A 27,571-nucleotide genomic window follows, 5' to 3' on the forward strand; every position below is an offset into this window, starting at 1 on the left:
ACTTCTACTTTTGCATTCCAGTCCCCTATAACGAAAAGGACATCTTTTTTGGGTGTTAGTTCTAAAAGGTCTTGTAGGTCTTCATAGAACTGTTCAACTTCAGCTTCTTCAGCATTACTGGTTGGGGCATAGACTTGGATTACTGTGATATTGAATGGTTTGCCTTGGAAACGAACAGAGATCATTCTGTCATTTTTGTGATTGCATCCAAGTACTGCATTTCGGACTCTTTTGTTGAGGTGATGGAATTCCAGTAGAGCTATTTCAAATCCTGAAAGATGATGCTGTGAAAGTGCTGCACTCAATATGCAAGCAAATTTGGAAAACTCAGCAGTGGCCACAGGACAGGAAAAGGTCAGTTTTCATTCCAATCCCAAAGAAAGGCAATGCCAAAGAATGCTCAAACTACCACACAATTGCACTCATCTCACACACTAGTGAAGTAATGCTCAAAATTCTCCAAGCCAGGCTTCAGCAATACGTGAACCGTGAACTTCCTGATGTTCAAGCTGGTTTTAGAAAAGGCAGAGGAACCAGAGATCAAATTGCCAACATCTGCTGGATCATCAAAAAAGCAAGAGAGTTCCAGAAAAACATCTATTTCTGCTTTATTGACTATGCCAAAGCCTTTGACTGTGTGGATCACAATGAACTGTGGAAAATTCTGAAAGAGATGGGAATACCAGACCACCTAACCTGCCTCTTGAGAAGTATGTATGCAGGCCAGGAATCAGCAGTTAGAACTAGACATGGAACAACAGACTGGTTTCAAATAGGAAAAGGAGTACGTCAAGGCTGTATATTGTCACCCTGCTTATTTAACTTCTATGCAGAGTACATCATGAGAAACGCTGGACTGGAAGAAACACAAGCTGAAATCAAGATTGCCGGGAGAAATATCAATAACCTCAGACATGCAGATGACACCACCCTTATGGCAGAAAGTAAAGAGGAACTAAAAAGCCTCTTGATGAAAGTGAAAGAGGAGAGTGAAAAAGTTGGCTCAACATTCCGAAAACGAAGATCATGGCATCTGGTCCCACCACTTCATGGGAAATAGATGGGGAAAATGTGGAAACAGTGTCAGAATTTATTTTGGGGGGCTCCAAAATCACTACAGATGGTGAAATTAAAAGACGCTTACTCCTTGGAAGAAAAGTTATGACCACCCTAGACAGCATATGCAAAAGCAGAGACATTACTTTGCCGACTAAGGTCTGTCTCGTCAAGGCTATGGATTTTCCAGTAGTCATGTATGGATGTGAGAGTTGGACTGTGAAGAAGGCTGAGCATCAAAGAATTGATGCTTTTGAACTGTGGTATTGGAGAAGACTCTTGAGAGTCCCTTGGACTGCAAAGAGATTCAACCAGTCCATTCTAAAGGAGATCAACCCGGGGATTTCTTTGGAAGGAATGATGCGAAAGCTGAAACTCCAGTACTTGGCCACCTCATGCGAAGAGTTGACTCACTGGAGAAGACTTTGATGCTGGGAGGGATTGGAGGCAGGAGAAAGGGACGACTGAGGATGAGATGGCTGGATGGCATCACTGACTCGATGGATGTGACTAAGTGAACTCCGGGAGTTGGTGATGGACAGGGAGGCCTGGCATGCTGCGATTCATGGGGTCGCAAAGAGTCGGACACGACTGAGCGACTGAACTGAACTGAACTGTAGCAGGACACTTCTTCCTGTTACAAGAGGCTCACTAAGCAGGAAACTGACAATCCCTATGCTCGCACATGGTCTGCCTGCACTGCCTCTTATACAGATCAAAATCCAGAATTCAAAATATGGCTTTAACTGAATATCTATCTCTTTCACAGGATAGTCAAAAAGTCTAACCATTGTAAATCAACGACCATCTATATACTCTGCCACTACAAATCAGCATGGGTTTTGCTTTATACCAGAACCACACCAGCTCTCTGCCTTTATTTATGAACAAGGAAGAACTGTGACTATGGATTTTTTTTTTTTTTTTTTTTTTGCCATACCTCCAGGCTTTCAAGATTTTAGTTCCCCAGTCAAGGATTGAACCCACACTCTTGGCAGTGAAAGCATGGAGTCCTAACCACTGGACCACCAGGGACTTCCCTTAGGAAAAAGCTTTATGATAAGTTATTTAGAAGACAGAGCAGCATGGACACACCTGTATTAAACAGAAGGAAAGCAATACTTCAAGTAATAAGAAGGCAGCATTTATGCTTCAAAGTCGAGAAACTTTTTCGACATTTGTTATATCCACAAGTCTCTGCTCATTGTGGGTGTGCTCAGTAGTGTGTGACTCTGCGACCCCATGGACTAGAGCCCACCAGGCTCCTCTGATCATGGGATTTCCCAGGCAAGAGTACTGGCGTGAGTTGTCATTTCCTTCTCCAGGGGATCTTCCTGACCCAGGGATTGAACATGCGTCTCTTGCACTTCCTGCTTGGCAAGCAGATTCTTTACTATTGCACCACATAGGAAGCCCCACTCTATTCACTAGGAATTATCATTTCATTCATGTTGTGAAGTCTCAGCTATTTCAGCTAATACTTTGATCACTGATGACAGTAAATGGCCTCTTAGTTTTTCAAGAAATCAAAACTTTGTAGTTTGAAAGCCTTCTGCTGTTACAAGGAGTGTGCAGTGTCTTGTGTTATAATGGGTCAATGTAGAAATGCTTTGTGGAATATCAAGTACTACAGTTAGAAGGTGACCTCTAATGTTCTTATTACATAATGATATTTATTCATAAGGCATCTCAAAATATTTTTAAATTATGCACAATTGCTTTTAGTTCTAATTGGTAACAAGAAGAGCGATCTGTCTGGTAAGATTTTGAGTGTAAATGGCCACTGTCACAGAAGACAATGGCTCATTGCTTCCATGCTCCCATGTATTCCTCCATGCTACAAGCTAAATCTGAGGGATACTCATGAAAACATTAATTTTTTTTCTAAAAAAGGATCTAATTAAGTGTACAGTGGCATGAAAATAAAGGGGAAAGTATGCACTTTTGCTGACCATGAGTTGTCGTCGCTAAGTTGTATCTTAACTCTTTGCAACCACATGGGCTACGGCATGACAGGCTTCCCTGTCCTTCACCATCCCCCACAGTTTGCTCAAACTCATGTCCACTGAGTCAGTAATACCATCCAGTCATCTCATCCTGTCACCCTTTTCTCCTGCCTTCAATCTTTCCCAGCATCAGGGTCTTTTCCAATGAGTCGGCTCGTCGCATCAAGTGGCCAAAGTATCACAGCTTCAGCTTCAGAAGAGTGCTTCCAATGAATATTCAGGGTTGATTTCCTTTAGGATTGACTGGTTTAGATAGATCATGTATAACTTGTTTTAAAAGCGGTACCTATTAATACATAGGTGGTGACATCTCCATACTTCCCAAACAGTGAGGAAGAAGAGAGAAGCCTGGAGCTTAAAATTTTGACTGAAATTGCCGAAAACTCAGGCATCGTATAAGCTTGTGAGATTAGGCTTTCCAGTTCATAAGAGTTCACTTTAAGAACTCATTCTTTAGGAAACCAAACTCATGGAAGATGTCTGGACTGGTTAAGGAGACACCTACTGGCCAAACAGAATTCCAAAGAGATTACAAATGACAGCCAAATTAATTATTCACTATAGCCAGTGCAGGAGTTAGTTGGGGGCATTTCTAAACTAACCTGAGAAAAAAGCTTTACAATATGGGTTTGGAATCAGACCATCAAAAAAGCATCTGTACTATTAGGGTCTACAACACTGCAGAGACCCCTCTGAAGCAACACTTGACATTTGTCAAAGTGAAGTGAATTCGCTCAGTCCAACTCTTTGTGACCCCATGGACGGTAGCCCACCAGGCTCCTCCATCCACGGGATTTTCTAGGCAAGAGTACTGGCGTGGGTTGCCATTTCCTTCTCCAGGGTATCTTCCCAACCCAGGGATTGAACCCGGGTCTCCCGCATTTCAGGCAGATGCTTTACCAGAGTTCCCCAAAGTGCTGACACTTCCTAAATTGCCTTAAACCCTAGTGATGGTGAGGTGGAGGATTTCTGCCTCTAGTAGGTCTTAATGCTTGGCTCTGAAGGGAAAGGGTTGTTATTGTTTAGTCACTAAGTTGTGTCCAACTCCTACAGAACCCCATGGATTGTAGCCCATCAGGCTCCTCTGTCCATGGGATTTCCCAGGCAAGAGTACTGGAGTTGGTTGCCATTTCCTTCTCCAGCAAATCTTCCCATCTGTTGAAGTGGGTTGATGGCCCAGCATTTTCAGCATGCACACACACACACATACACACACACCTTTCACTAAAAGTACGTTAGAGATTGTGTATTTTGTCATATGGAGGTTTGTTTCCGCCAACACTGGAAATGATGTTGCTATGAAGCGTCACCTATTTTAAGGTGAGACGCAAACAAACAGGTGGGGCTCAACCTCCCCGGCATCAGAAGCACCTAAGAAGTCTGTAAACCACATAGCTTCCAGCTGATAGTGTGTCTCACCAGCGATACGCCAGGAACCATTTGAATTTCCATTTTACCCATGAACACTGTAAACTATGCAAAGTGGTCTCACAAATTGGCCAAAGATGGCTGGTTTATATTCTAAGAGCATGGCTAATATAAAAGCTCTCAACTAATGGACATTAGTAACAGTTTAAACTGCTTCCCAGTTATTATTAGTAAGTGTTAAGTAAAAGGGTACATTTATAAAAATTAGATTTTAAAATCACATGCTTTTAAAAAAATCAAGGATATTTACACCTAAATATTAATGGCCAATAGCTACTTCAGTCCTAACTTCAAAAACACATGTGATGCTTTAAAGATTGTATGTATATAAAATACATGCATATAAAAAATATATGTATCTCCAAGTCACTGAGTCAACTTGAAGCACAGGAGTAGCTACAGACACACTTTCCAATGGCTCAGCAGGTAATGAATCTCACACACACACACACACACACACACTTTCCAATGGCTCAGCAGGTAACGAATCACACACACACACACACACACACTTTCCAATGGCTCAGCAGGTAACGGATCTGCTTGCAATGCAGGAAACACAGGAGACTTGTGTTCGATCCCTGGGTCAGAAAAACCTCCTGGAAAAGGAAATGGCAATCCATTCCAGTATTCTTGCCTGGAAAATCCCACAGACAGAGCAACCTGCTAGGCTACAGTCCAAAGGGTCACAAAGAGTCGGACATGACTGAGTGACTAAGCACTATGTATTTATTATTAATGTATGTGGATATATATTTATAAACTTTTTTTGTAGTACATATAAGTATATATTATTTTGTATATTACAAAATATTTATATATACTATTTTGAAGTATATACTTTGAATTTATATAGTTACATATATATGCACTTATTTTCTACTTAAGTATACATATTTATATAAATATATATATTTATACTTGTTTTTAAAGCATACATGTGGTACTTTAAAGACTGTAATAAAAATATAAAATTTTATATATGTCATTGGCCCAACTTGAAGCACAGGAGTAGCTGTGCATGCACACACACACATATAGATATACATATACATATATATCAAATACATATAAACATACATGGATATTATATATATCTATGCAGCTACTCCTGTGTTGACTGGCTCAGTGACTCAGGATGACCAAAAGATGGTAGAAGTGAAGACTTCTAAGCCTCTGACTCTGCTGCCTGCCCCCTGCCACTTTTAGGAATTCTGTGGCCACTGCTCAGAAACAAGGGTACTCTCACAGGACATATAAGGAACCAAAGCACCTGGATGACCTGAGCAATGTCACGGAGCTCCCAACCCAAGGTGAGTTGCCAGATGAGCACACCCATGTGAAGCAAATCAATGTTATCATAAGCCATTGTTCTGAGTGAGCAGTTACCAAATACTTGACACAGCAACCAGCAGCCAGAGGGGCAGAGCACTTGGCACTGCTGCCTGACAAGGCTGGGAGAACAGGGAAGTGCCTGAGAAGGCTGGAAAAGAAAAACTGCAACTGGAACAGAAGATGGAAAGATGGCGACTAACGTCTTTTAGCAGCAAGATAACTGGCAAAATTAATGAACACGCTTTTGGCTAGGAAAGCTTTCCAAGAAATGTTTGCAAGTGTCCACTGGTTTCCTTCAGTTGTGCCCGGGAAGAGATGAAGTAAGAGAAGCAGTTCCTTTGCAGGAACAGTTCAACAGAGATATAGGCAACTCAGGCTCTGTAAGGGGTGGTGGTGGTGGGTTTCACTTTCTCCAGAGCCCCAAAGTCTCAAAATGAGAACTGGTTTCAGAGCCATTCTAGCTGTACATCAAAGGAGATTTTCAAGAAACTGACAAGATGACCTGCCAAATGGGAGAAAATATTTATAAATCATCTAAATGTAGAATCCAGTATATATTTAGAACTCTTACAACAATAAAAAGAAAACAAAAAAAAAAGGACAAAGTGCTTGAACTGGTATATCTTCAACAAAAAAACAGAAATCCCCTACAAGCACACAAAACACCCACTTAGAATGGCTATTTAAAAAGAAGGCATGATAATGTAAATGCTAACCAACTAAAAAGTAATGTACTACACAGGAATGAGAGCAGAAAAGGTTCTTGTAAAATAACTAAATCTTCCTTTCATATGAGAAAGTAAACTGACATTATAAAAATGCTTTATCCAGAAATGCCAACTTAGTCATACAGCTTAGCACATCAAAGCGGCCAAACAAGTAAAATTACCTCTACCTGGCAAAGTTGGGAAACAGGACAGGGGTTTAAGAGCTTCCCTAGTGTCTCAGACAGTAAAGAATCAATCTGGAACGCGGGAGATCCAGGTTCGATCCCTAGGATCTCCTGGAGAAGGGAATGGCAACCCACTCCAGTATTCGTGGCTGAGAAATCCCACAGACAGAGGACTCGCCTGGCAGGCTACACAGTCCATGGTGTCACAGAGAAGTCAGACATGAGTGAGCGACTTTCACTTTTTTCACTTTAAGGGGCATTTTTTTTTTTTTGAAAGCATGTGCATGTTTTACACCATGATGATTTTTAATAAAAATAAAATTTATGTAATTTTTGCTCATTCTGGTCTTAGTATATCCAGGTATCTTTGCAAAAATAAAACTATCCACGTAATTCTTATGTGCTTGAAATATACTGGCATGTAAATGTGACTTAAACTTTCATTCTTACAATAAAGCTACATTTCTATTCGAGTTTGAATAGTGATTTTGCAGGTTCTGATTAGACAAAGAAGAAATCTTTATAATAGCTAAAGTTTATTCAGTACTTAGTCTGTTTACCTGAAATTGTTCAAAGCCCTTTACATTTATCATTTTCACCCCTTAATTTTCTAAAATAACCCTCTGAGGCAGGTCTTATTATTATACCACTTTATACACGAGAAAACTGGGGTTCAGAGTTTATGCAGCTTGCCCAGATAAAGTCAGACCTGGGACAGAAGCTTGGGCACTCCGATGCCATGGCTGGCCTCATCCACCCAAAGTTAAGAACCCAACCAGGCTTCATTTCTCTTCTTTGTAACTAAGAAAACCATACTTCCTTTTTGTTTGCTTTATGAAGGCATAGGTAACCACTGATAGCATGGATCAGAATAAGATATAAGAAAAATGATAAGCAACAAAAGTCGACATTAAAGAGGGCCACTCAGGAGAGATCAGGTTCAGCCTGCATTCCACAGCATGACTCTGAAATTTGAAATCAAAAAAGCCCACCGGGCAGACTCACTCAGACCCAAGAACATCTGCTCAGCAGACCCACCCTTACACAGAGCTCTTTGCTGGTGATGCTGTCTGCATGAGGATGCAATGGAAGGACTGAAGAGAAACGTGAAATCATTTGTCCATTTATTCATTAATATGCTGTCAAATTCAGTTTTCTATACACTATGGTGTTTATTCCATTTTCTGTACTATTAGATATACATATTTAAAAAAATATTTAACTTATTTTTATGAAGAAATTAAATACCTTCTGAAAAAAAAAAGCCATTTTATTGTTCTCTGGCAACAAACCTAAAACAAGTCTCAATCTACTCAGGCAGCTCACTTAAATGCCTCTGTTCGTGGCATTTATCTGAAGACCGGGTTTACACAGTTCTACTCTACAGAAGGCTGTTTGACCCTGTTACATAGCATACAGTTAAAGAACATTTTTGCAATAAACATGTTTCTCTTTGATATGATACAGAACAAGTTTTTCACACTTCCCAGCAGTCACTCAAATATATTAAAAATGTTTCCGTCTTTAAAAGGCACACACATTTACAGGTTCAAATCTTTATTGTTTTAAAATTCTACATGTCTTTTACAATACAACATTTTGTTATTTAAATGACCTCTAAATGGTTAATATACAATGAATATGCTTTTTCTGAAACTGAACCATGAATTACGACCTCGTTGATGTGATTCTTCTAAACAGAGTACGAAAGTGTTGGAAGGGGCTGTGTGCCACTTGGAGACCACCCCCAGCACACACCTCCTTGGAGAACCCAGGTGACCATCTGCTCATAGTGCTTCTCACGACTGTGGATATGCCTGATCTTAAAGTCAGTCAATTGAATTAGAGTTCCTTTTTGTTTTGAAACATCAAAGGGCATTTAAAAAAATAAATGAAACAATTTGCTTTAGTAATCTACAGAGGCAAACAAAATCATGATTATCTGCATGCAGGAACACTCCTCTTTAAATAGTTTTGAAGAATGTATACATTTTATAAAGAATGTGTTAAAGAGTGCAAGTCTTCTGATATTGGCTTCACAAAAAGACAAATGCTGGTACAGTAACTAACACGGACTATCTAAGTTCAAGCTAATGTATATGTAACAGGCAATTAGCATGGCTAATCGTAGGCCACAATGCACAGGGTATGCCCTTTGAGAAAATGAACTAGTTTGGTCCCCATTTCTAGAGTTACTTGGGTAGAAAAAAACAAAACCATTTTAATTCAGCTCAGAGTTTTGATGAATTTATTGTTCCTAAAGTGTAGCCAGGTAAAAAGTAACTGATATACACCAATGAAGTGCATTGTCCTGTTGACTTTTATATAAAAAGATGGCCTGCTGTTTTTGGAGTGATGAAAGAGCACTGTTGGACAAACCAGGAAAACGTCACAGAAGGTCTCAATTTCTTCCACAAATTATACTTTCTTATTCCATGACACAGCTTTCACTCTGTAAAACTTTGTCCCCAAAGGAACTTTAAATCTGTTTTGTGCCTAAAACAGAAAGAAAAGGGTGATTAAACCAAAGTGCCTAAGTTCCATGCCATCACACTACTCAAAGGTGGATTACTGGGGGGATCTTTATCAAAGGACACCTGCCTCCTTCCCATATGAGTGGAGACTCAGCCACTAATACTGAGTCAAGAGTCAGTGATCACTGATAAAGATACGGTGCCAAGTGAGCTGTATGTCATTACTATGAACATCAAAGAAAATCTAGCACCATCCAGCTCGAGTCCTGCTGGTACACGGGGCACAGAGGAGGGTCGGGAAGCTGCTCACTGGAGGTCACTGAGCCCACAGCACCGACACTGCCAATATCACAGTCAGGCGCATCCTGAGCCAGCAACACTTCACTTGTCTCTCCTCAGTGGGGGGCCACTGAGTTAAGACGCATCAGCTCTGCCAGCAGACGGATTCATCACCAGCTCCTTTACTGCACAAGAAGCACCAGCAACTCAACACAGAACAGTAATTTGCTATTTCCAGTAACAGTAGTTTTCCTGGACAGGTTGACAGTTTGTTGGTAATCTAGCTCTATTTTCAGAAGGCAAGTAACACAAATATTCATAAAACTGCTGGTGCAAACTCACATTCATGAAATTCAAGGCCTGACTCAAATGAACTAAAAGGCCAGGCCTAGCACTGCTCCTGACTTCTACATGACACAGCCAGAGAACCTTCTTTCAACTCCGGGGTCTGCATCCCACCATGAGGCTTACCTTTTTGGCCTGGCAGTACTCCTTTTCCATCACTTTTCCAAGGACCCACGGTCTTCGAGATGCACCTGAAGCTACGGAATCAAATCATTAATTTCTTTTTGAAAGTACTACTATAATTACTCATGAAAATCAAACTTCCAGAATCAAAACAGACTAAGGACCTTCTCCCAGGTGAAATCACAGAAATGCAAAATGACTTATAAAACAAAACTGGATTCATTTTACTTTAAGTGCAGATGGTAAGTAAATCAGAAGCAAACAATCTGAGTACGAATCAGGAACAAATAAACCCGGGTATTCTAAGCAGCTCAGCAGTGCCACCTACCGTAAGTGCAGACACATGACCTGTTCTGCTGCTGAAAAGCAGCGTAGAGCTGATTTTCTAGGTTCAAAGCAAAGCACTGCATTTTTATTTTTGGCACCACAATGCAGTCAGTGCAAAATAAATACCTAAGAATGAAAGAATATCTAAAAGGACTACTTTTGTGAAGGGAAGGAAAAAAATGTGGAATACAGGATGAAAAAACTCATGTCACAAGCTGAGAGATACAAGCTCATTCTCTTAACATTCATCAGAAGCTGTCATTAAAAACAGTTGATTCCAAAAGTATTTGACCAATAATTTATCTGTTTAGAGTAAAACCTCTGAAATTCCCAAGAGAAGATAAAACTGATTTTATTCTATAAACATTACTTGACAAGATGTAAATTAACAGATCTCCTGAATAAATCATCAGAAACAAACACACAGACGCCACCATGTGACACAAAGAACCCCTGGACCACAGGACATGGTGAGTCTATTCTAAGGCCCAGTATAGCACTCCACAGACAAGTCACAGTTTCTGAAAAGAATCATCTAACATAGCAGTCCCCAACCTTTTTTTGGCACCAGGGACTGGTTTAGTGGAAGACAATTTTTCTACAGACAGGGGTGCAGATGGTTTCGGGATGATTCAAGCACATTACATTTATTGTGCACTTTATTTCTATTATTACTGTATCAGCTCCACCTCAGATCATCAGGCATTAGATCCCTGAGTTTGGGGACCTCTGGTCTAACACTAAAGTCTGAGGAGTGACAAGTACCCCTGGTCAAGGGCATAATACCCTGGTCAAAAAACCATAAAAAAAAAAAAGAAAAACAAGTTCATGGTTTTCATGGTACAAAACTAGTAAATTAAACTGAAATGTCTAGTCTCACTTTCTGTGGTTACACTCTACATAACCCACCAACAACAGCCACAGAGGCAGTGGCTAAGTTAGAGAACTGATATTTGACCATTCTAAACAGGAAGGGAAGTGAAGTGAAGTGAAAGTCGCTCAGTCGTGTCTGACTCTTCGTGACCCCATGAACTATACAGTCCATGGAATTCTCCAGGCCAAACAGGAACATCAAACCAAATGGATACAGTCTTTCTATTCAGGCAAAGTATTTCAGGGTGTCTATTATGTTCTTTTTGAGTTCTTTTAAAGGCCAATGTACCAGAAAATTGTAATATACTAACTGTAACATGGTATATTTTAACAAAGCTCATTGCTTTGGAAAGAAAATGAAAGTACTGACAAGTTTAATAATGAAAAACAAGGCAGAAACACAGAATGATATGTTGCACAGAAGAGACATTTTATAATTTAAAAGAATTTATTTTCGCCAAAACAAGGAAAGTGCCCTTATAAACCAACGAGCATGTTATATTCAAGCTTACATAGAGATGAGCATTTTAACAGTACAATCCTGCTGTCACCAGGGCATGAGATAACTGACCCGACTGCGTTAGCTGCACTCAGGCTGAACTGTCAACAGAACCCAGAAAAATAATCTGGATAATGCAGACCGAATAAAAACAAACAAACAAAAGAGCAGATGGAAGCAGAGCTCTCTCTTGCCTGTGTAACTCTGACACAGTTAGACAAGCACACACTGGGTTTATGTCTCAGTGTGACACTTACCGCCCTCTCCCGGCCTAAGGTCCAGGGCGGGCAGGGACTCCGCGTGCAGGAAGTATAGGGTGGGGCTCACCGTGAAGAGCACGTAGTTGTCGTGGCGCTCGTCCAAGATGATGAGCACCAGGTCGCCCACCTGGAAACTGAGCAGAGGGAGCAGCTTCAGTCGCCTGAGAAGCCACCATCTCCCCCTCAACGCTCTGCTCGCGGACTCTGCAGGGCCCAACCAGTGCAGCTATCAATGCAACAGCAGATGTCTTAGCTACATGACTGCTCGCGCAGCTGCTCATGCGAGTGCTGGACATACACGTATGTTCAAAGGGTAACACCAGCAACTGTCAGAGACCAACATAATCTGCTGGTTAAGAAAACAGCCACACACACACACACACACAGCCTGGGTGAGGAGGAAAAAAAATACCCAAGTTCACCTAGTTACAGGAAGAAGGTACTCATCCAAACCTACTATTTTACAACAACGCACACAAATAGAGGGAGCAAACGCGCGGTCACGGTAAGGAGGGAAGCGCTAACTTGTCCAACAGTGCTGCTCCAGGCTCTGAGGAGAGTCCCCTCAAGTCTGGAAGGAGAGGCAGTAAGGAGACCAGGTGTGATGGCCTGGGGTTTCAGATGGCGTCTGTCTGTCTCCCCAGGGTCCTTCAGAACTGTCTTCGCAAAACCAGTTCAAAGTTAATCTGGATCTCAGACAATAGTGGTCCTGAACCTGATAAATCATTAACATCTCTAGGGAAACTCTACAAAGATAACAGTCTCTCCTTCATTAACTGTTTATCTCACAATTAACTGCCTGCCTAAAAGAATAGGACCAGACATGTTCTGGACAAGCATCAGAAGACAACACCTCAAAAGGGAAGGTGGGCTTCTTGGAGATGGTGTTTTTGTTTTAAGCTCATCTCTCTCATTTTTGAAAGATTTTAAGTTGATTTGACTTGACATACAGCTGGTAGGGAAAGACAGATACACCCAGCCCTTTCAAATCATTCAGTTTAATATCAGTAACCCAGACATTTGGTTGATAGATCTATTACAGACAAAACAGAAAGTTTTGTTTATTTTTTAAGTCAGTGCTGATAAGCAGTGCATTATTGATGTGTAGCATATCAATAAAACAAAGTCTGAGAAATAAACAGAAGAAACACTGCAACTTAAAAAATCAAGAGTCTCCAATCTAAAATGAAAAAGATGAAGGTGGTAAAAGGGATTTAAAAGAGGTGGCAGCAACTGAAGAGGCTTCAGGAATGCAATGTAAGTGACAATTAAAGCTAGGACAGGAAGGACTTCCAATACAATCCCAATGTCCTCAAATCCCAATGCAGGAGACCCAGGAGACCCAGGTTCGATCCCTGGGTGGGGATGATCCCCTGGAGAAGGAATCCAATATTCTTGTCTTGGGAAAGCCCATGGACAGAGGAGCCTGGTGGACTACAGTCCAAAGGGTCAAGAAGAGTTGGACACGACTGGGCACAACAACATCCCCAAAATAGTACAGAAAAACCTTGCTTTTCAATTAACAAAAAATTAATTACGAATGAATGTATAACACTCTGCTGACTGAAACTGAGGTTGAAGGGCTACAGTCACTGAAACATATTTTCATGAACAATTCACTACTATTCAATCTGGCAATTTTTTTTCACAGAAAAAAGTCATAAAAGACAAACATAATACTTACTCTCTAATGGCTATCTTCTCAGAATGCCTCGAGGACACGGAAGACATGCTCTGAGACATCTGGAACAGAACAGTTTGAAGCTTACATGAGTCAAGTGCTCTCTCCAAGCACTTTCCAGGCCTGACTGCAAACACTTCTTCCACTATGATGTGCAGTCACGACTGCGTCCCAGCTTTCAGGGCCCAAACTCCCATGCTTCATTAATGTAATGCCTTTCCTTTAACAGTTACTCTCAGTGTACACATTTACCTACCCTTCTACTTATGCTATTCTTAATCAAATTTGGCTGGATTAAAAACTGGATATAGAATTATTTTATCAATAAACAGATACTTAACCCTAACAAATATCAGAAGGAAGAAGCTGATGATTTCAGTAAGAGTTTACAGTCCATGATTCTGAGTGAGCAGCAGCCCAGGAAGGGCAGCTGACCATCCTCCCCTGCAAGCATCCAGGTGGGAGAGGGCAGGGCTAACCGGTCTCATTCAGGGTTCAGCCCACTTCTCACACTGTGTTACTTGATACAGGGGATGTGGGTCCCAAAATCTGGGGGCCAGAAAGGATGGCAGGGATACCTAACTCTCCCAAGCAGAGTGGCTTAGTCACACAAACCAAGGACAGATAAATGACTTTCCGTCTTTAACACCGAACAGCACCTACAGCGTCCTATGCACTGCCTACTGCTCTGGGAGCGCAGTGGACACAGTGACGATGCCCTCGAAGCAGAGTGTCCTCCCGCAGGGACTCAGCCCAGAGCACATGGGGGGCCGCTGCGGCAGCAACTTCTCCACATCTTCCTGAAAGGATGTGCTTCACTTACACAAACAGCAAACAGCCTTAAAGCTGCTGAGGTCATAAGCTCAGGACTGACAGTTTGGCAGTTGTGGAAATAACATGGAAGTTTTACTGCTCGAGTTAAGACAGGCACGTGCAAGAAACTGGATGCCTCCTTACAAGACACTTTAAAGTAACTCCACTCTAATCAGTGCCTTAAGGTTTTCAACAGGCCTCAAACTGCTCCCACTTCCTCATAAATCGTAATCATTAGAGTATGAAAAATGAAGCAATTGTTTTATTAAAGCACTAAGACTGACTTGTAAAACTGATTAGTCAATGAAACCTACCAGGCATGAATTAATCAAACCACACAACTTTCTAATCTTCATAATGAAATGTGACACAAACAGTTTAAATGTTAAGATCAACTGGGCAAGAAATCTTACCAGTCTCTGATTTAACCGCTTGTTCTCTTCTTCTTTCAACTGTAGTGTCTGCAGAGAAGAGAAAGAGACCATGGTTTATGCTCATAAATACTCAAATCCAAACACAATGGACTAACGCTGACCTCTACTATAAAAAGATCTTGGGGACATTCTTTTCTAGGCAATCTCTCCAACTGTTTTATTTACTGGCATAAAAGACAATTGGAATAATTTTTAGGTATACTTCCGTAAGTCAGGTGTTCTCAAAGTTTAATCTGCATTAGAAGCCCTCGAGCACTTGCAAATATATACTAACTATGGAGATCTGTCCCCAGAGGCTGTGTTAGGAGGTGTGGCCCAGGAGGTGGGACCCACAGTCACTACACACAGGCAAGCAGACGTGATGACCCTTCACTAACAAGAGCACAGGGCAGACCCGAGCAGCGAGAGCACGTGTCTGCAGTTCAGACTCCGAATCCTCAGCAGTTATCTTGTGGAGAGCAAAAGAAACTTAAAAATCTTCAAAGCCTAAGCAATGAAAAGTGCTCTATGAACAAAGAAAGCCAAGTCTGCAACTAAGAAACCCCTATTGCCATTTATTTCTCTTCACCTCAATCAATCCCTATTAAAAAAACCTAACTTTTCTTCATTATTCACATATTCTATTTTTGCCCCATTTTGGAAAATACTTAATACTTCATTTTTGAAAATTAGTATGCAGAATTCACACTTAAACTTTGTTGCTGAATCCTGAACTGTTACCAGCCACTAGGATCACAGATGACAAGAGCTTCTCAAAAATAACCATAAAATAACCATTAAAAAGATCTAATATATAAACACAACAAAGCCTGTTCTCATGTAAGGTCGCTTCACTGAGATCCAGAGTGAAGGCCTTTACCAACTATGCTTCAACACGGACAAAACGCACTTACTCGTTCCAACAGCATTATCCGCTGTCTTTCTTCAGAAAGCACATGGACGTTTTCTCTAAGAGAAAATGACTTACTTTAGCCATATTGACAAATAAAACTGTAACATGCTTAGAATGCACAATGAGGTGGTCTGAGACACGTGTACTGTGCAACACTAACCCATACCCCCCTCACCTCACATGACTACTCCTCGCTGTACCCACAGCCCTGGGGGAACCACACTCCTCCTCTCACTTCCACCTGTATGACTTTCATTTCAGATTTTACCTGTAAGTGACCACTCCATCCACCTCGGCCTCAGCCCCATGAACACACCTGAGCCTCTGGTAACCCCTGCTCCCCGAGGCCACGGGCTCAACCCCAGAACCCCTGCAGACACCAGTCCAGCAGCCCATCCTGGCTACCCGTGGACACTGCAGGGACACCAAGGCACCCAGTGAAACACGCCCATATGGGCTGCCACAAATAACCAGTGATGTTAACCCAGGCTGTGCTATAAACAATCCACCAGGTCCAGCTCTCGGGTCCGCAGGCTACGGTCACCACCAGGGCTGCCCAGCCCTCCCACCCTCACTGCTGGCTGGCCATTCCTGAAGAGGAGGACGGAGCACTCACTGGACAGACATCGTGCTGGTCTCCATGGCTGAGTCTGGCCTCCCCTCACCAAGGGTGTCCAGGGCCTCCACCGGGGCCTCAGGTGCACAGGCCCCGTACAACTCGGGGGCTGCGGCCACACCCGGGGAGGGCACGAAGGCACCGCCCCGCAGCCGGCTGACCTCCTCCTCCAGTCGCTTCTTCTCCTCCAGCAGACGCGCGCGGTCCTCAGACAGGGACTCGATCAAATCTGCAGCCAGGGGTGGGACAGAGTTACCCACGGCGCGCGGCGGTCAGAGCCAGAGACGCCGCGCTCCTGAGGCCCACTCACCTTTGTCCCGCTCCTGCTGCTGCATTGTGCTCTTGAGCTTATCACTGAGATCATTGATTATGTTTTCTTTCCTCATTTTCTCTCTTGTTAAAACAGTGTTAAAATTGGTCTGGAACAACAGAACGAGAACCACTCACATGATCTGCACGCACAGAACAGTGACAGACACAAAAACACACTACATCTATTTCTGGTGGTACCTCTCAACATGGAGAAGAAAAGTATCATTCACAAGGTAACATTTACTTTTAAATAAAAATGCCAGCTCATCACATGGATAAGAATTAACAGCACACAATTTAGAAGAAAATTTCACAGCATAGAGAAAAGAAACTCAAATGTTACCTTTGTAGTAGTATAAACACTTTCATTTGCAAAAATTAATGTGATGTGAAGACGTTGAATGATTTTGACAAGATCAGGGAGGAAGCTAGGAAGTCAGGAACAGAATTTAAATTTCTTCATTTCTAAACTAGGACTGTTTTCTTTTTGAAATACTCATGTGAAATAATGACCATTAAAGAGAGCATGCTTTTAAATATGAAGAAGATATTCAGCAAATACCACCAGGATCAATGTAGGAAAAGTCACACTTAAGACAGCAAAAACCTCAGCTATACAGACACACTTGTTAACCCTCTTGAGTCCAGGAATCCACACACCTGCTGCTCAGCAATCAAAGATGTTCGAACATTCTGCATCTCCTCATTCTTCCTCTTCTCCTGCTCTTCAAGTTGTTCTAGAAACTTAGCTTTTTCTTCCTGGAGCTTTTCTTGAAGTTCAGCAACTAGGCTTGAAGAATCTTCTCTGGCAGATTCCATGGCATGACTTTAAAAATTAAATACAGTATTACATTTTCCCCCCAGTATTACAGATATAATCACAAGTATACCAAGTATCATAATCAGATGACATCAGAAATGCTAAACATCTTCCTTTAACCTAACAGTAGTTAACTGGTGTTAAAAGATCTTTCTATGTCAACTCTCGCTTTTTATCCACCAGCAAAAGAGAAACAAGTGCCAGGGAAAAGCCTAATACAGACCGCATACTCCCAGCAGTGGGGCTGAGTGGTTATATCCAACATTCAGGATAATCAGTTTCTACAGCAAAAGGCAACATTGTCAATGTAAAAATCAATATACTTCAAGAGCTCAGCTACAAATTCTAGTTTTACCTTCCCTATAACTGCCAGACACAGGACTGAGAGTTGAATAAAAATACACCTGCAGAACCCACCTGTTGAAGACCTTTCATTTTTTAAACAGGCTTTGGTTCATTTGTTAGCTAATGAGTAAGTAACCCTAAATTAAAGCAAAACTTAAATGTGTACACAGCAAACTGACATATGCCTGAATTCAGATTCACTTCTCCCAGGACTTGCTCACCTCCAAGGGGTGCTGAGGGGCTGAGAGGCGAGGTCGGCGAGAAAGCACAAGCCCAGGCTGCTGGTTATTTTGTCTGCTTTCAACCTCACAATCCTCTACATCAGAATGCTTGTCAAGAAGTTGACAATCTCATCCAAGGTGTTAAAATATCCCCCGCTCAGGAGAAAGACTGTAAACATTCCCATACTATACTAGCAACAAAGTCAGTGGAGGGTTTTAAAAGTACATTTATTTACTCAATTTAAAAGGACACTTCAATGTTTTCCAAAGTTTCTCCTTCAGGGCTGGGGAGGGGGTGGATTAAAAATCACAGGCAGCATCATTTCAAGGTTACTGAGGAACCAGAATGAAGGCAGGGACTTTGCTCACTACGAAAACGGACTTAGGATAAAATAAGCCGTACGCAGGGCTTACGTGTGAGCAACTCTTCATACTGTCTGCCTAATGCCTTTGACTGTGCGGATCACAATAAACTGGAAAATTCTGAAAGAGATGGGCATACCAGACCACCTAACCTGCCTCTTGAGAAATCTGTATGCAGGTCAGGAAGCAACAGTTAGAACTGGACATGGAATAACAGACTGGTTCCAAATAGGACAAGGAGTACGTCAAGGCTGTATACTGTCACCCTGCTTATTTAACTTCTATGCAGAGCACATCATGAGAAATGCTGGACTGGAAGCAACACAAGCTGGAATCAAGATTGCCAGGAAAAATATCAATAACCTCAGATATGCAGATGACACCACCCTTATGGCAGAAAGTGAAGAGGAACTAAAAAGCCTCTTGATGAAAGTGAGAGGAGAGTGAAAAAGTTGGCTTAAAGCTCAACATTCAGAAAACGAAGATCATGGCATCCGGTCCCATCACTTCATGGGAAATAGACGGGGAAACAGTGGAAACAGTGTCAGACTTTATTTTTGGGGGCTCCAAAATCACCACAGATGGTGACTGCAGCCATGAAATTAAAAGACACTTACTCCTTGGAAGAAAAGTTATGACCAACCTAGATGGCATATTCAAAAGCAGGGACATTACTTTGCCGACTAAGGTCCGTCTAGTCAAGGCTATGGTTTTTCCTGTGGTCATGTATGGATGTGAGAGTTGGACTGTGAAGAAGGCTGAGCACCGAAGAATTGATGCTTTTGAACTGTGGTGTTGGAGAAGACTCTTGAGAGAGTCCCTTGGACTGCAAGGAGATCCAACCAGTCCATTCTGAAGGAGATCAACCCTGGGATTTCTTTGGAGGGAATGATGCTGAAGCTGAAACTCCAGTACTCTGGCCACCTCATGTGAAGAGTTGACTCATTGGAAAAGACTTTGATGCTGGGAGGGATTGGGGGCAGTAGGAGAAGGGGACGACCGAGGATGAGATGGCTGGATGGCATCATGGACTTGATGGACATGAGTCTGAGTGAACTCCGGGAGATGGTGATGGACAGGGAGGCCTGGCGTGCTGCGATTCATGGGGTCGCAAAGAGTCGGACACGACTGAGTGACTGAACTGAACCGAACTGAATGTCTACTTTGTGCAGGTTTAAGTGACACGCCTTGAAGAACCCCTACAGTTACACGGTAAGCCAACTACTGTGGGGAAAACAAAAAGCCAAGTTCCAGGCAAGTAGGGAGGGCAGAGGGAAGAGAATGAGGTTAGAAGCAAGGGGGCGGCAGGTCACAAAAGTCTAACTGGACTACTGTAATATACAAGATGAAGGAGTAAGGTCCTGTTGTACAGGAAACTCTATTCAATATCCTGGGATATGCCTTAATGGAGAAGAATATACATGTTTAACTGCATCACTATGCCACACAGCAGAAATTAGGATAACAATGTACATCAACTATTAAAATGTTAACTGTGTCCAACTCTTTGTGAGTCCATGGACTGCAGCCTGTCAGGCTCCTCTGTCCATGGAATTCTCCAGGCAAGAATACGGGAGTGGGTAGCCAATCCCTTCTCCAGGGGATCTTCCCGACAGTGCAGGCAGATTCTTTATGTTCTGAGCCATGGGGCTTCAGATTTTACTTGCGTCAATGAAATACATTTTTTTAAGTTAAAAACAAAGTAAGTCCCTGGCAATCCAGTGGTTAAAACTCCAGGCTTCCAAAGTAGGGAGCATAGGTTTGATCCTTGATCAGGGAACTAAGGTCTCACATGTGCTGGAATGACCAAAAATAAATTAATTTTTAAAATTAAAGGAAAAAAAAAAAGGAATTAGCAACTACTTGAGCTATCAGGGCAAGACACAGTGGGTGAGCTATCAGGGGCGTGAGCCACAGCTTGTCAGTACAACAAGATTTCTAGGTGTACAGCACTTCAGGCACAAGGGACGGTCTGTCCAAGGTGAGGGTGAGGATTTCTGAAACCCAGAGGCAGGACAGAGCACATCTGAGTTGCTGCTCCAGCTTCTCCACTGAATATCTGCGCAGCCCCTGCTGTGGGAGCATTACCCCCTACCCTACCCCCCACCCCCCCAACCGCCAACCTGTGCAGCTGCTCTGCCAAAATGGACACTGAATGGAGCTTTGGCAAGTCCGGAGAACCACGGTTGAGGCCCTTTGGATTCTGAAGCAGGGAACCTGGCTTTAGGCTTGTACCTGGTCTGTGGAGACTGAGCCCTGCCATGGTCTCCTCAGTTACCATAAAGTGGACACAGCCTCACTCCTGGAGCTAGGACACTCAGGTGACACAGTGGACACAAGGTGGGGTCCACACAAGTCCCGACAGCACTGGGCAGGTACGCAGGGGCTTCCGTTCCCCCACGGCAGCCACGGCGAGCCTGCAGGAAGGATGCTGCAAGAGGGCCCAGTGTCCAGAGGATTCTGAGAGGACTCCAAAGCATGATGAGAAGGGGCAGGATGAGAGGGGGTGCAATGTCTGGGCAGTACCCCGCGAGGACCACAATCTCTGACCGAACACTGCGCACCATACCCATCACTGGCCCCTGGAGGACCCTGGTGCCGCCGGCCTCCCTGGCCTTCTGCAACGACTGCCTCGACCTCTGCATCCCCCAGGCTCTGAGGACACTCAGAGGTCCAATTCCTCTAAGAGCCTCCAATCCCTCCAGAAACCATAAAGAGCTTCTGTTTTCAAAACAGACTTGGAGGTTCAACTGTGCACCAGGTTATCAACAGTATACAGCAGATAGTCAATCACAAGAGACTGGGTAAAAGTGATAAGCAGCTGGAGGTTAAATTACATAAAGCACATACAGCTATACAGATACTCTCTTGGAAAAATTAATGATAGAACCAACTAATGATGCTCTAGAAATTGTTTATTAGGCCACAAACCCCCTCAATAAATTTTAATGAGTAGAAATATCAAAGTCCATTTTCTCTGATCAAAGGCAGTAACATCAGACAACAACAATAATAAAAAGGCAAAAAACCCCACCACTGTATAAAACCCAGAATTTAACATTATCTTTTGAATCAGAGAGGAAATAACTGAGATTGTAATATCAGAAAATAACAACCAGGAAGCTACAGTCACAACCTGGACGTTACTAACTGCTGCTCTTTTATACATACATACATGATTTTAAAAGAATGAAAATCAGTAACTTTCAAATGAAGAATTCAGGGAGCAAACTACATATAAACCGAAAGGAAATTTATATGTTAAAAAAAGGGGAAAAAGATCCTGAAAACATTAGAAATTTCCAAAACTTATTTGTCTTGAAATGCAAAATACGAATCCATTTTTAGAGGTCATCCCAGTGGATTTACAGTCTGTTATTTCTTTCAAATGTTTTTAAGTAACACGGACTACTTTGAAAAGGACATTTTTACTTCACAAATATCTCAATGGTTACTTTTACCTAAGGTAAATGAGGAAATTAAGGTACTGTGATTACACACACAATTTGAATCACCAGACTTTAGTTTTATGATTAGACTGAAGTTCTTTCTTACCTTTTTGCTAATTGACTCTCAAGATGTTTAACTTTCTCTAACAACTCTTTCTCAACAGCTTCTCTTTCCAAGTGCATTTCTTTTCTGGCAGTCTCAATAGCAGCTTCTTTTTCACAATTAAGCCTCTGAACTAACTGTTCTCGGTCCCGTTCCTGTCTCATGACAAATTCCTCTTTGTCTTTCTCTAGCTTCTGGATAATAGCTTTGTACATATCCTCTTGCTGGGAGATTTTCTCATCTTTTTGTTTTTCAAGAGCACTCAATTCTGAGTCCAATTTACTCTGCAGTTCAGCTAATTCTTCTTTCAGGCCTTTTTCTATTTCAAATGCTTGCTGATACAACGATGTCATTTTGTTTAAATCAGTTGTAAGCCTATCAGATTCTTCTTCGTGTCTACTAATTAACTCAGAAATGCACTGATCTTTTTCAACTGTCATTAAAGTTCTCAGCTCTGCCAAGCCCACCTGATAATTTTCATTATTGTCGTGAATCTTTTGATTTAGTTTACTGATTTCTGCTCTCAACTGTTCGGTCTCTTTTTCGAAGAGAGACTGCAAGGTCTTCTTCTCCTGGGTTCTGCTTTCTTCCAGCAACATTTTTATCTCGTCAGTTTCTGCTTCCTTCAGGGCCAGCTCCACCTCTAACTTACATCTCATGTCCGACAAATCCGAAACCTTGAGCTTTAACTCCTGGAGCTGCTGCTCCTTCTCCTGGATGACTGCGGCATGAGAATCTTGGATCTGCTCGATCCTCTGCTGGTTTTCCATTTCTAGTTTCTCCAAGCAGAGCCTGTGCTCGCTCATGGCCTTCTCCAACTCCTGTGTGTGACGGACCTGTAGTGTGTCCTCCAGCTCCTTCAGATGACTCTGCTCCAGGCGCTGGAGCTCTGCCCGCAGTAGCTGGAGCTTCTCGTCATTCTCCACGTGGAGCTTCCTCAAGTCCTCCAGCGCAATCTCGCGCGACTGCCGTAGTGCCTCCACCTCACAGTGCTGGCTGTGCACTGCGCGCTCCATCTCGAGCAGCTTCTGGTCCTTCTCTTTCTGCAGGCAGATGACGGCTTCCTTCTCGTGCTTGACCAGAGCGAACTCGTTATCCTTGTTCTGCAGCACCTCCTCCAGGCACGCCAGGTCCCCCCGCAGCTTGGTGATCTTGCTCTTGTTCTCTTCACTCTCCTTCACCAGGGTAGCGAGCCTGCCCTCGTACTCGCTTTTTAAAGACTCTAGTTCTTTTTGATGTTTTTCATGTAGTGTTATTTCCAAAGAGTGCTTTACTTTGTCGATAATGCTTCTTATTTCTACTGCTGTACACTGCAAGGAATTGGCAAAGTCGCACTGTTCCTTCTGCACGAACGTCCGGAAGTGGCAGAAGTCCTCCTTCAGGGTCTGAATGCTAAGGTGCAAGTCGTGGGCGGACGCGCGGCACCTCCCCAGCTGGGCACTGAGGGACGCGCGGTTGCCCGGGTCCTCCTGACCAGGGGTCCTGGTGTCCTGCATCCGCCTGCTGTCAATGGCGTTGATGACAGAGGAGTAGAGGGACTCCACCATCATCTCCGGGCTCTGCGGGTCGCTGATGGGGTTTGGAGACGACAGCTGCTCCTCTATGACGAATTCGTTCACCGCAGACATAAAGTCCGACTCAGGACTTTCTGCTAGTGAATCCAAGTCTAAGGAGGCCTGGTGGAGAGTATGCTCTATATTTGGATGGGGGATAGTCTCAAAGTCGAATGTGTGGGCATCAATGCTGTCTGGTGACAGCTCCTCTAAGGGGCAGACCGCAGGACACAGGGGATCCTGCACGGCGAGTGGAGGCGGTGTCCTGGGTGAGGTAGCGGTTGTGATTCCTGTCGCGCTTTCCAGCCGGGGCGAGGAAGCCGACTGTGGGGACGTCTGACTCGCAGAGGCCTGGAAGAGAGAGGGACAGGCTGACCGAGCTGCGACACCACAGGCATGCATGCTAATGGGGCGAACCACTGTAAAGAACTGGATTTGCCTTTTGTTCACTCAGCAGGTCTGTAATGGTCTGTGACATTTCATCCAAACTTTGTGCTGCTTTTACCAAATTATGCAGAGCGAGTACATGCTGGTGGAGAGGTTCAAAGTCACAAAGTAAGGGAACCCTGAAACAAAGCGCAACCAAATTAGACTTCTAATTTCTTAATGAAAAAGGGGTAACTACAACCAAATATTGTAATCTGTGGCCAAAATGATTCTCTATCAATCAATACTAAACAAGTTTAAGGAGACTAACACATACCATGCAACAACACAGATTACTATCAGAAAAAACTAATTTCATGTAAGGCATTAATTTACTTCTACTTTATCGTCTTCATTTTCTGATCTTTATTTTCTAATCATCTTTATATTCCCCGCAAGCTTCCCAAACCAGCCATGGAAGAACCAGCCCATCATGAAATCCTCCTCTGTTGTGGAGTCCCCTGTGAGCACTGGTGCTCTTCCCACCACCCAGGACAGCGAGAACATCCCAAAGTGGGAACTACAGGCATTTACCTGAGGAATGGCTGAACTTCAGAAGGACAAAATGATTGCAGAAACTGTAAATCTTTTAATGAAATATCTGGAAGTTCACAGTCAAACTTTCGAGGCTTCTGTGTCTATATATATATATATAAAAAATTAACAAAAAATATATAGGATAATTTTGTATATGATTTCTTACTATATATTGACTATACTTACTGTATTTGTTATAAATACTGTATTTCTTACTATATAATTCAATACAATAAGTAATTTAAAATGCTTCCAACGATCTACTCATCCCATAGAAACAGAATAAGATAATCAACTACAAATGAAGGACTGCTCCATGAGAAGACCATCTCCCCAGTCTGAAACAACAGGGATGCCGGGCTTGCTCCCTCTCTTCTCTGCTCTCAGCATCTTTTCACAGGAACACTGCTGTTCCCACCTACATTAAAGGAACCCATCTGTCTCGCCACCACACAGGCCTCAGCACAGTCCTGAGGCCCACTCTGGCCCTCCATCTACTTTTGTCACCACTGGTGTGTGGTGCTGTTTTAAGGCAGCAAAGACTTTCTTTCTAACATAAAACTTCCTTCCATACCCTTTACTCCAACTTTTCATTACATTTTCCCAAGTATGAAATCTTAGTCAATTGCAGCTTCTGAAAAAAAAAAATCACCTACCATTCTTTTTATTATTGCTGAGAAATGCAGCTTTTAAGACAAGGCCATGGCCTGAGTCATGACTTATGCAGGGTTCCCCAGTAAAGGCGTGTGTGTAAGAAACCCTGCCTGTTTGCAAACACACAAAAACACGTCTACAGCCCTAAGGAATCCTGTGGCACGAAACACGCATGGTGGTGAAACAATGTGTGTGAAGAGAAAATTTGTGTGAGGAGAAAACAGACAGACAGCATTTCCAAAACTTACTTGACCATGGAATTGTTTTTTGTTTTGTTTTTCATGTAATAAAACTAGTGGTCCCATTCCGGTTTAGAAACACAGGGACCTTCTATTTCATGGCTTCGATGAAGATGACCTGATTGGGGATTGTCCAACATGAATGAAAGAAAGGGAAGGTGGGAGGAGAGCGGGAAGGAGAGGAGGAGGGAGACAGACCCAGTAAGAAGAGACTCCATTCCCACCCATCTCAACAGTGTCCTATGACATCACCGTTCTGAGCAGAGAAGACTCCTGACCAAATACTATGAATTCATCTTAGAGTGAAAAACACTGTTATTTTGATTAAAAAGTTGTTTCTGATAAATATCTCCACTTCTGAAATAAAGGTCTGAACACACAGGACTTAGTCATGTTAGAAAATAAATACATACACAAAAGGATGGGGGCCAGGAGTCCAATCCCCTGAACAGACGATTTCTTAGAAAAGACTTCCCTGTATAAAGAGATTAACATGCAGTTACTCTACAACTCCAGCTGCATAATGTACTTATAACTACAAAATAAAACCAGCACTTTTTCTTAAAAAATGTAAGTTATTAATAAAGAACACTTACTAAATAATTTCCCAAAGGATTCCCTTTTTGACTTCTCAGCCTCATATAATTGCTTTCCGTCCTTGACTAAAGCACCGGCCCACTGAGGAAAGGAGAGCACATGTTAACATCAGCACCAACTCACTGAGGCCCAGACACAGTAAACACAGCTCAGCCTGCGTACCTCCCTGTAGTGTTTTATGAACATTTTTCTCCTGACAACCTCAACAACAGCTAAGCAGTACATCTGAGGAACTGTGCTCAGAGCTTCTACGATCTTGACTCTTTCTAAGAGCTCGATAACCAGGCGGAGCAAAGCCTGCAACTTCTCTCCATCCTGATCAGCGTGGAGCATCACAAAGCAACACCACCTGCAGAATGAAATCAAGATGCACAGACTCTGAAAAACCATCCGTGCCATGGTCGTCAACCGATGAAGTACGTCAGTATGGTAATAAAATCACACCATCACTTGGGAGAAACACAATGCATCAACTCCCAACATCCCAAACCAGCTGCCTGAGAACGACTTACTTGAGTCTGACATGAAGGTTATTTGCGAGCTCCTGTTTGGCAGTGGTGCACTTCTGTTTAATGTCCAACAGCTTTCTATGGTTTTGCAACATAATCATCAACTGATTTGCATGACTCAGGCACAAATCAGGTAGCACAGATGCATCCTTCAAGTTTTCAGCTCTCATCTGATTAGCTAAAAATCCCTTTGAGAGAAAACATTTTAAAGGATATTAACTTTCATTAAAAACATGAACATTCATTTAAGAGGAAAAGCTTCATATTAGACACAAACTGTTCTCCTCTCAAATAAGATTTTAAAATCTCCTACTTTTCTGAATGTAGTAGATAGGTCCATAGCAAAAGATTCAGTTTTTAAGAAATTTATGCTTATCTAATTCTGTTCAATTTTCATGCTTAAAAAAAAAAGAGAGAGATCCAGGAAGATAAAGCAACCTGTCCAAGGACACAGCAGGCAGATGAGAACCAGAACCTGTGACTGTAAACCCCTGCTAGGCTGTCAGAGCGCAAGGAAGTCACACAGGGCCACTGACTTTACAAGATTTAATCTAATCAGTGATACTCAACAGTATACACTTCTCCCAATAAAGTAACAATCGATTGACTACATCACTCATTGAAAAACCATTCCCCACTCCAATAATCCTGGGCTGTTGTACCTTATTCCACTGACTTGTGTGCATGTCTTCAGAACAATGATTTCCACAGTACTATTTTGTAGGAAAAATAATGACTAGACTCTTTTCTTAGCTATCCTTATTTATTTTCACAAGGGAGCCTTGCATCTTTTTGTTAGGTAAGGACTGTGCTTAGGCTGTAGATTGATTCAGACACACGTGTCAAATCCAACAGCAAACAATTAAAATAAGTCTAAAGACATCTTGAAGAGGCACCTTGATGAGTCAGTGTAGTGACAGCTTTCCTCTTGCTCTATTTACTGAGCAGTTAACATGCTAAGGAAGTTTTGGGGTGTGCACATCCATGTTACTGTCACACCTGCCACCGTACACAATCGCATTTGTAGGACTCAAGCTAGGACAGCACACATAGCTTCTTTGTGTAGTTCTCTCTCTTTACTGTTTCATGTTTTTCTAAACATCATGAATG

General features: G+C 42.5%; 1 protein-coding gene across 1 annotated transcript in view; it reads right to left on the bottom strand.

Moving 5' to 3' along the window:
* Positions 1-7,880: 7,880 nt before the first annotated feature.
* The window catches only part of RB1CC1 (RB1 inducible coiled-coil 1), a 31,522-nt gene continuing 11,831 nt past the window's right edge, over positions 7,881-27,571 (bottom strand). Inside the window, exons 8-23 of the mRNA XM_068984147.1 lie at positions 26,465-26,649; positions 26,115-26,301; positions 25,952-26,033; positions 25,769-25,830; positions 24,460-24,563; positions 23,939-24,065; positions 21,950-23,850; positions 17,306-17,471; positions 16,644-16,752; positions 16,334-16,562; positions 15,719-15,773; positions 14,805-14,852; positions 13,582-13,640; positions 11,895-12,031; positions 9,942-10,012; positions 7,881-9,213 (exon numbers count right to left, since the gene is read on the bottom strand). Of these exons, the coding sequence (XP_068840248.1) occupies positions 9,136-9,213; positions 9,942-10,012; positions 11,895-12,031; positions 13,582-13,640; positions 14,805-14,852; positions 15,719-15,773; positions 16,334-16,562; positions 16,644-16,752; positions 17,306-17,471; positions 21,950-23,850; positions 23,939-24,065; positions 24,460-24,563; positions 25,769-25,830; positions 25,952-26,033; positions 26,115-26,301; positions 26,465-26,649 (3,600 nt within the window). The 3' untranslated portion in view covers positions 7,881-9,135. The remainder of the gene's footprint in view (positions 9,214-9,941; positions 10,013-11,894; positions 12,032-13,581; positions 13,641-14,804; positions 14,853-15,718; positions 15,774-16,333; positions 16,563-16,643; positions 16,753-17,305; positions 17,472-21,949; positions 23,851-23,938; positions 24,066-24,459; positions 24,564-25,768; positions 25,831-25,951; positions 26,034-26,114; positions 26,302-26,464; positions 26,650-27,571) is intronic.

The sequence above is a fragment of the Capricornis sumatraensis genome, chromosome 11 (genome assembly GCF_032405125.1).
Source record: "Capricornis sumatraensis isolate serow.1 chromosome 11, serow.2, whole genome shotgun sequence".
In the NCBI taxonomy this organism is placed as follows: Eukaryota; Metazoa; Chordata; class Mammalia; order Artiodactyla; family Bovidae; genus Capricornis; species Capricornis sumatraensis.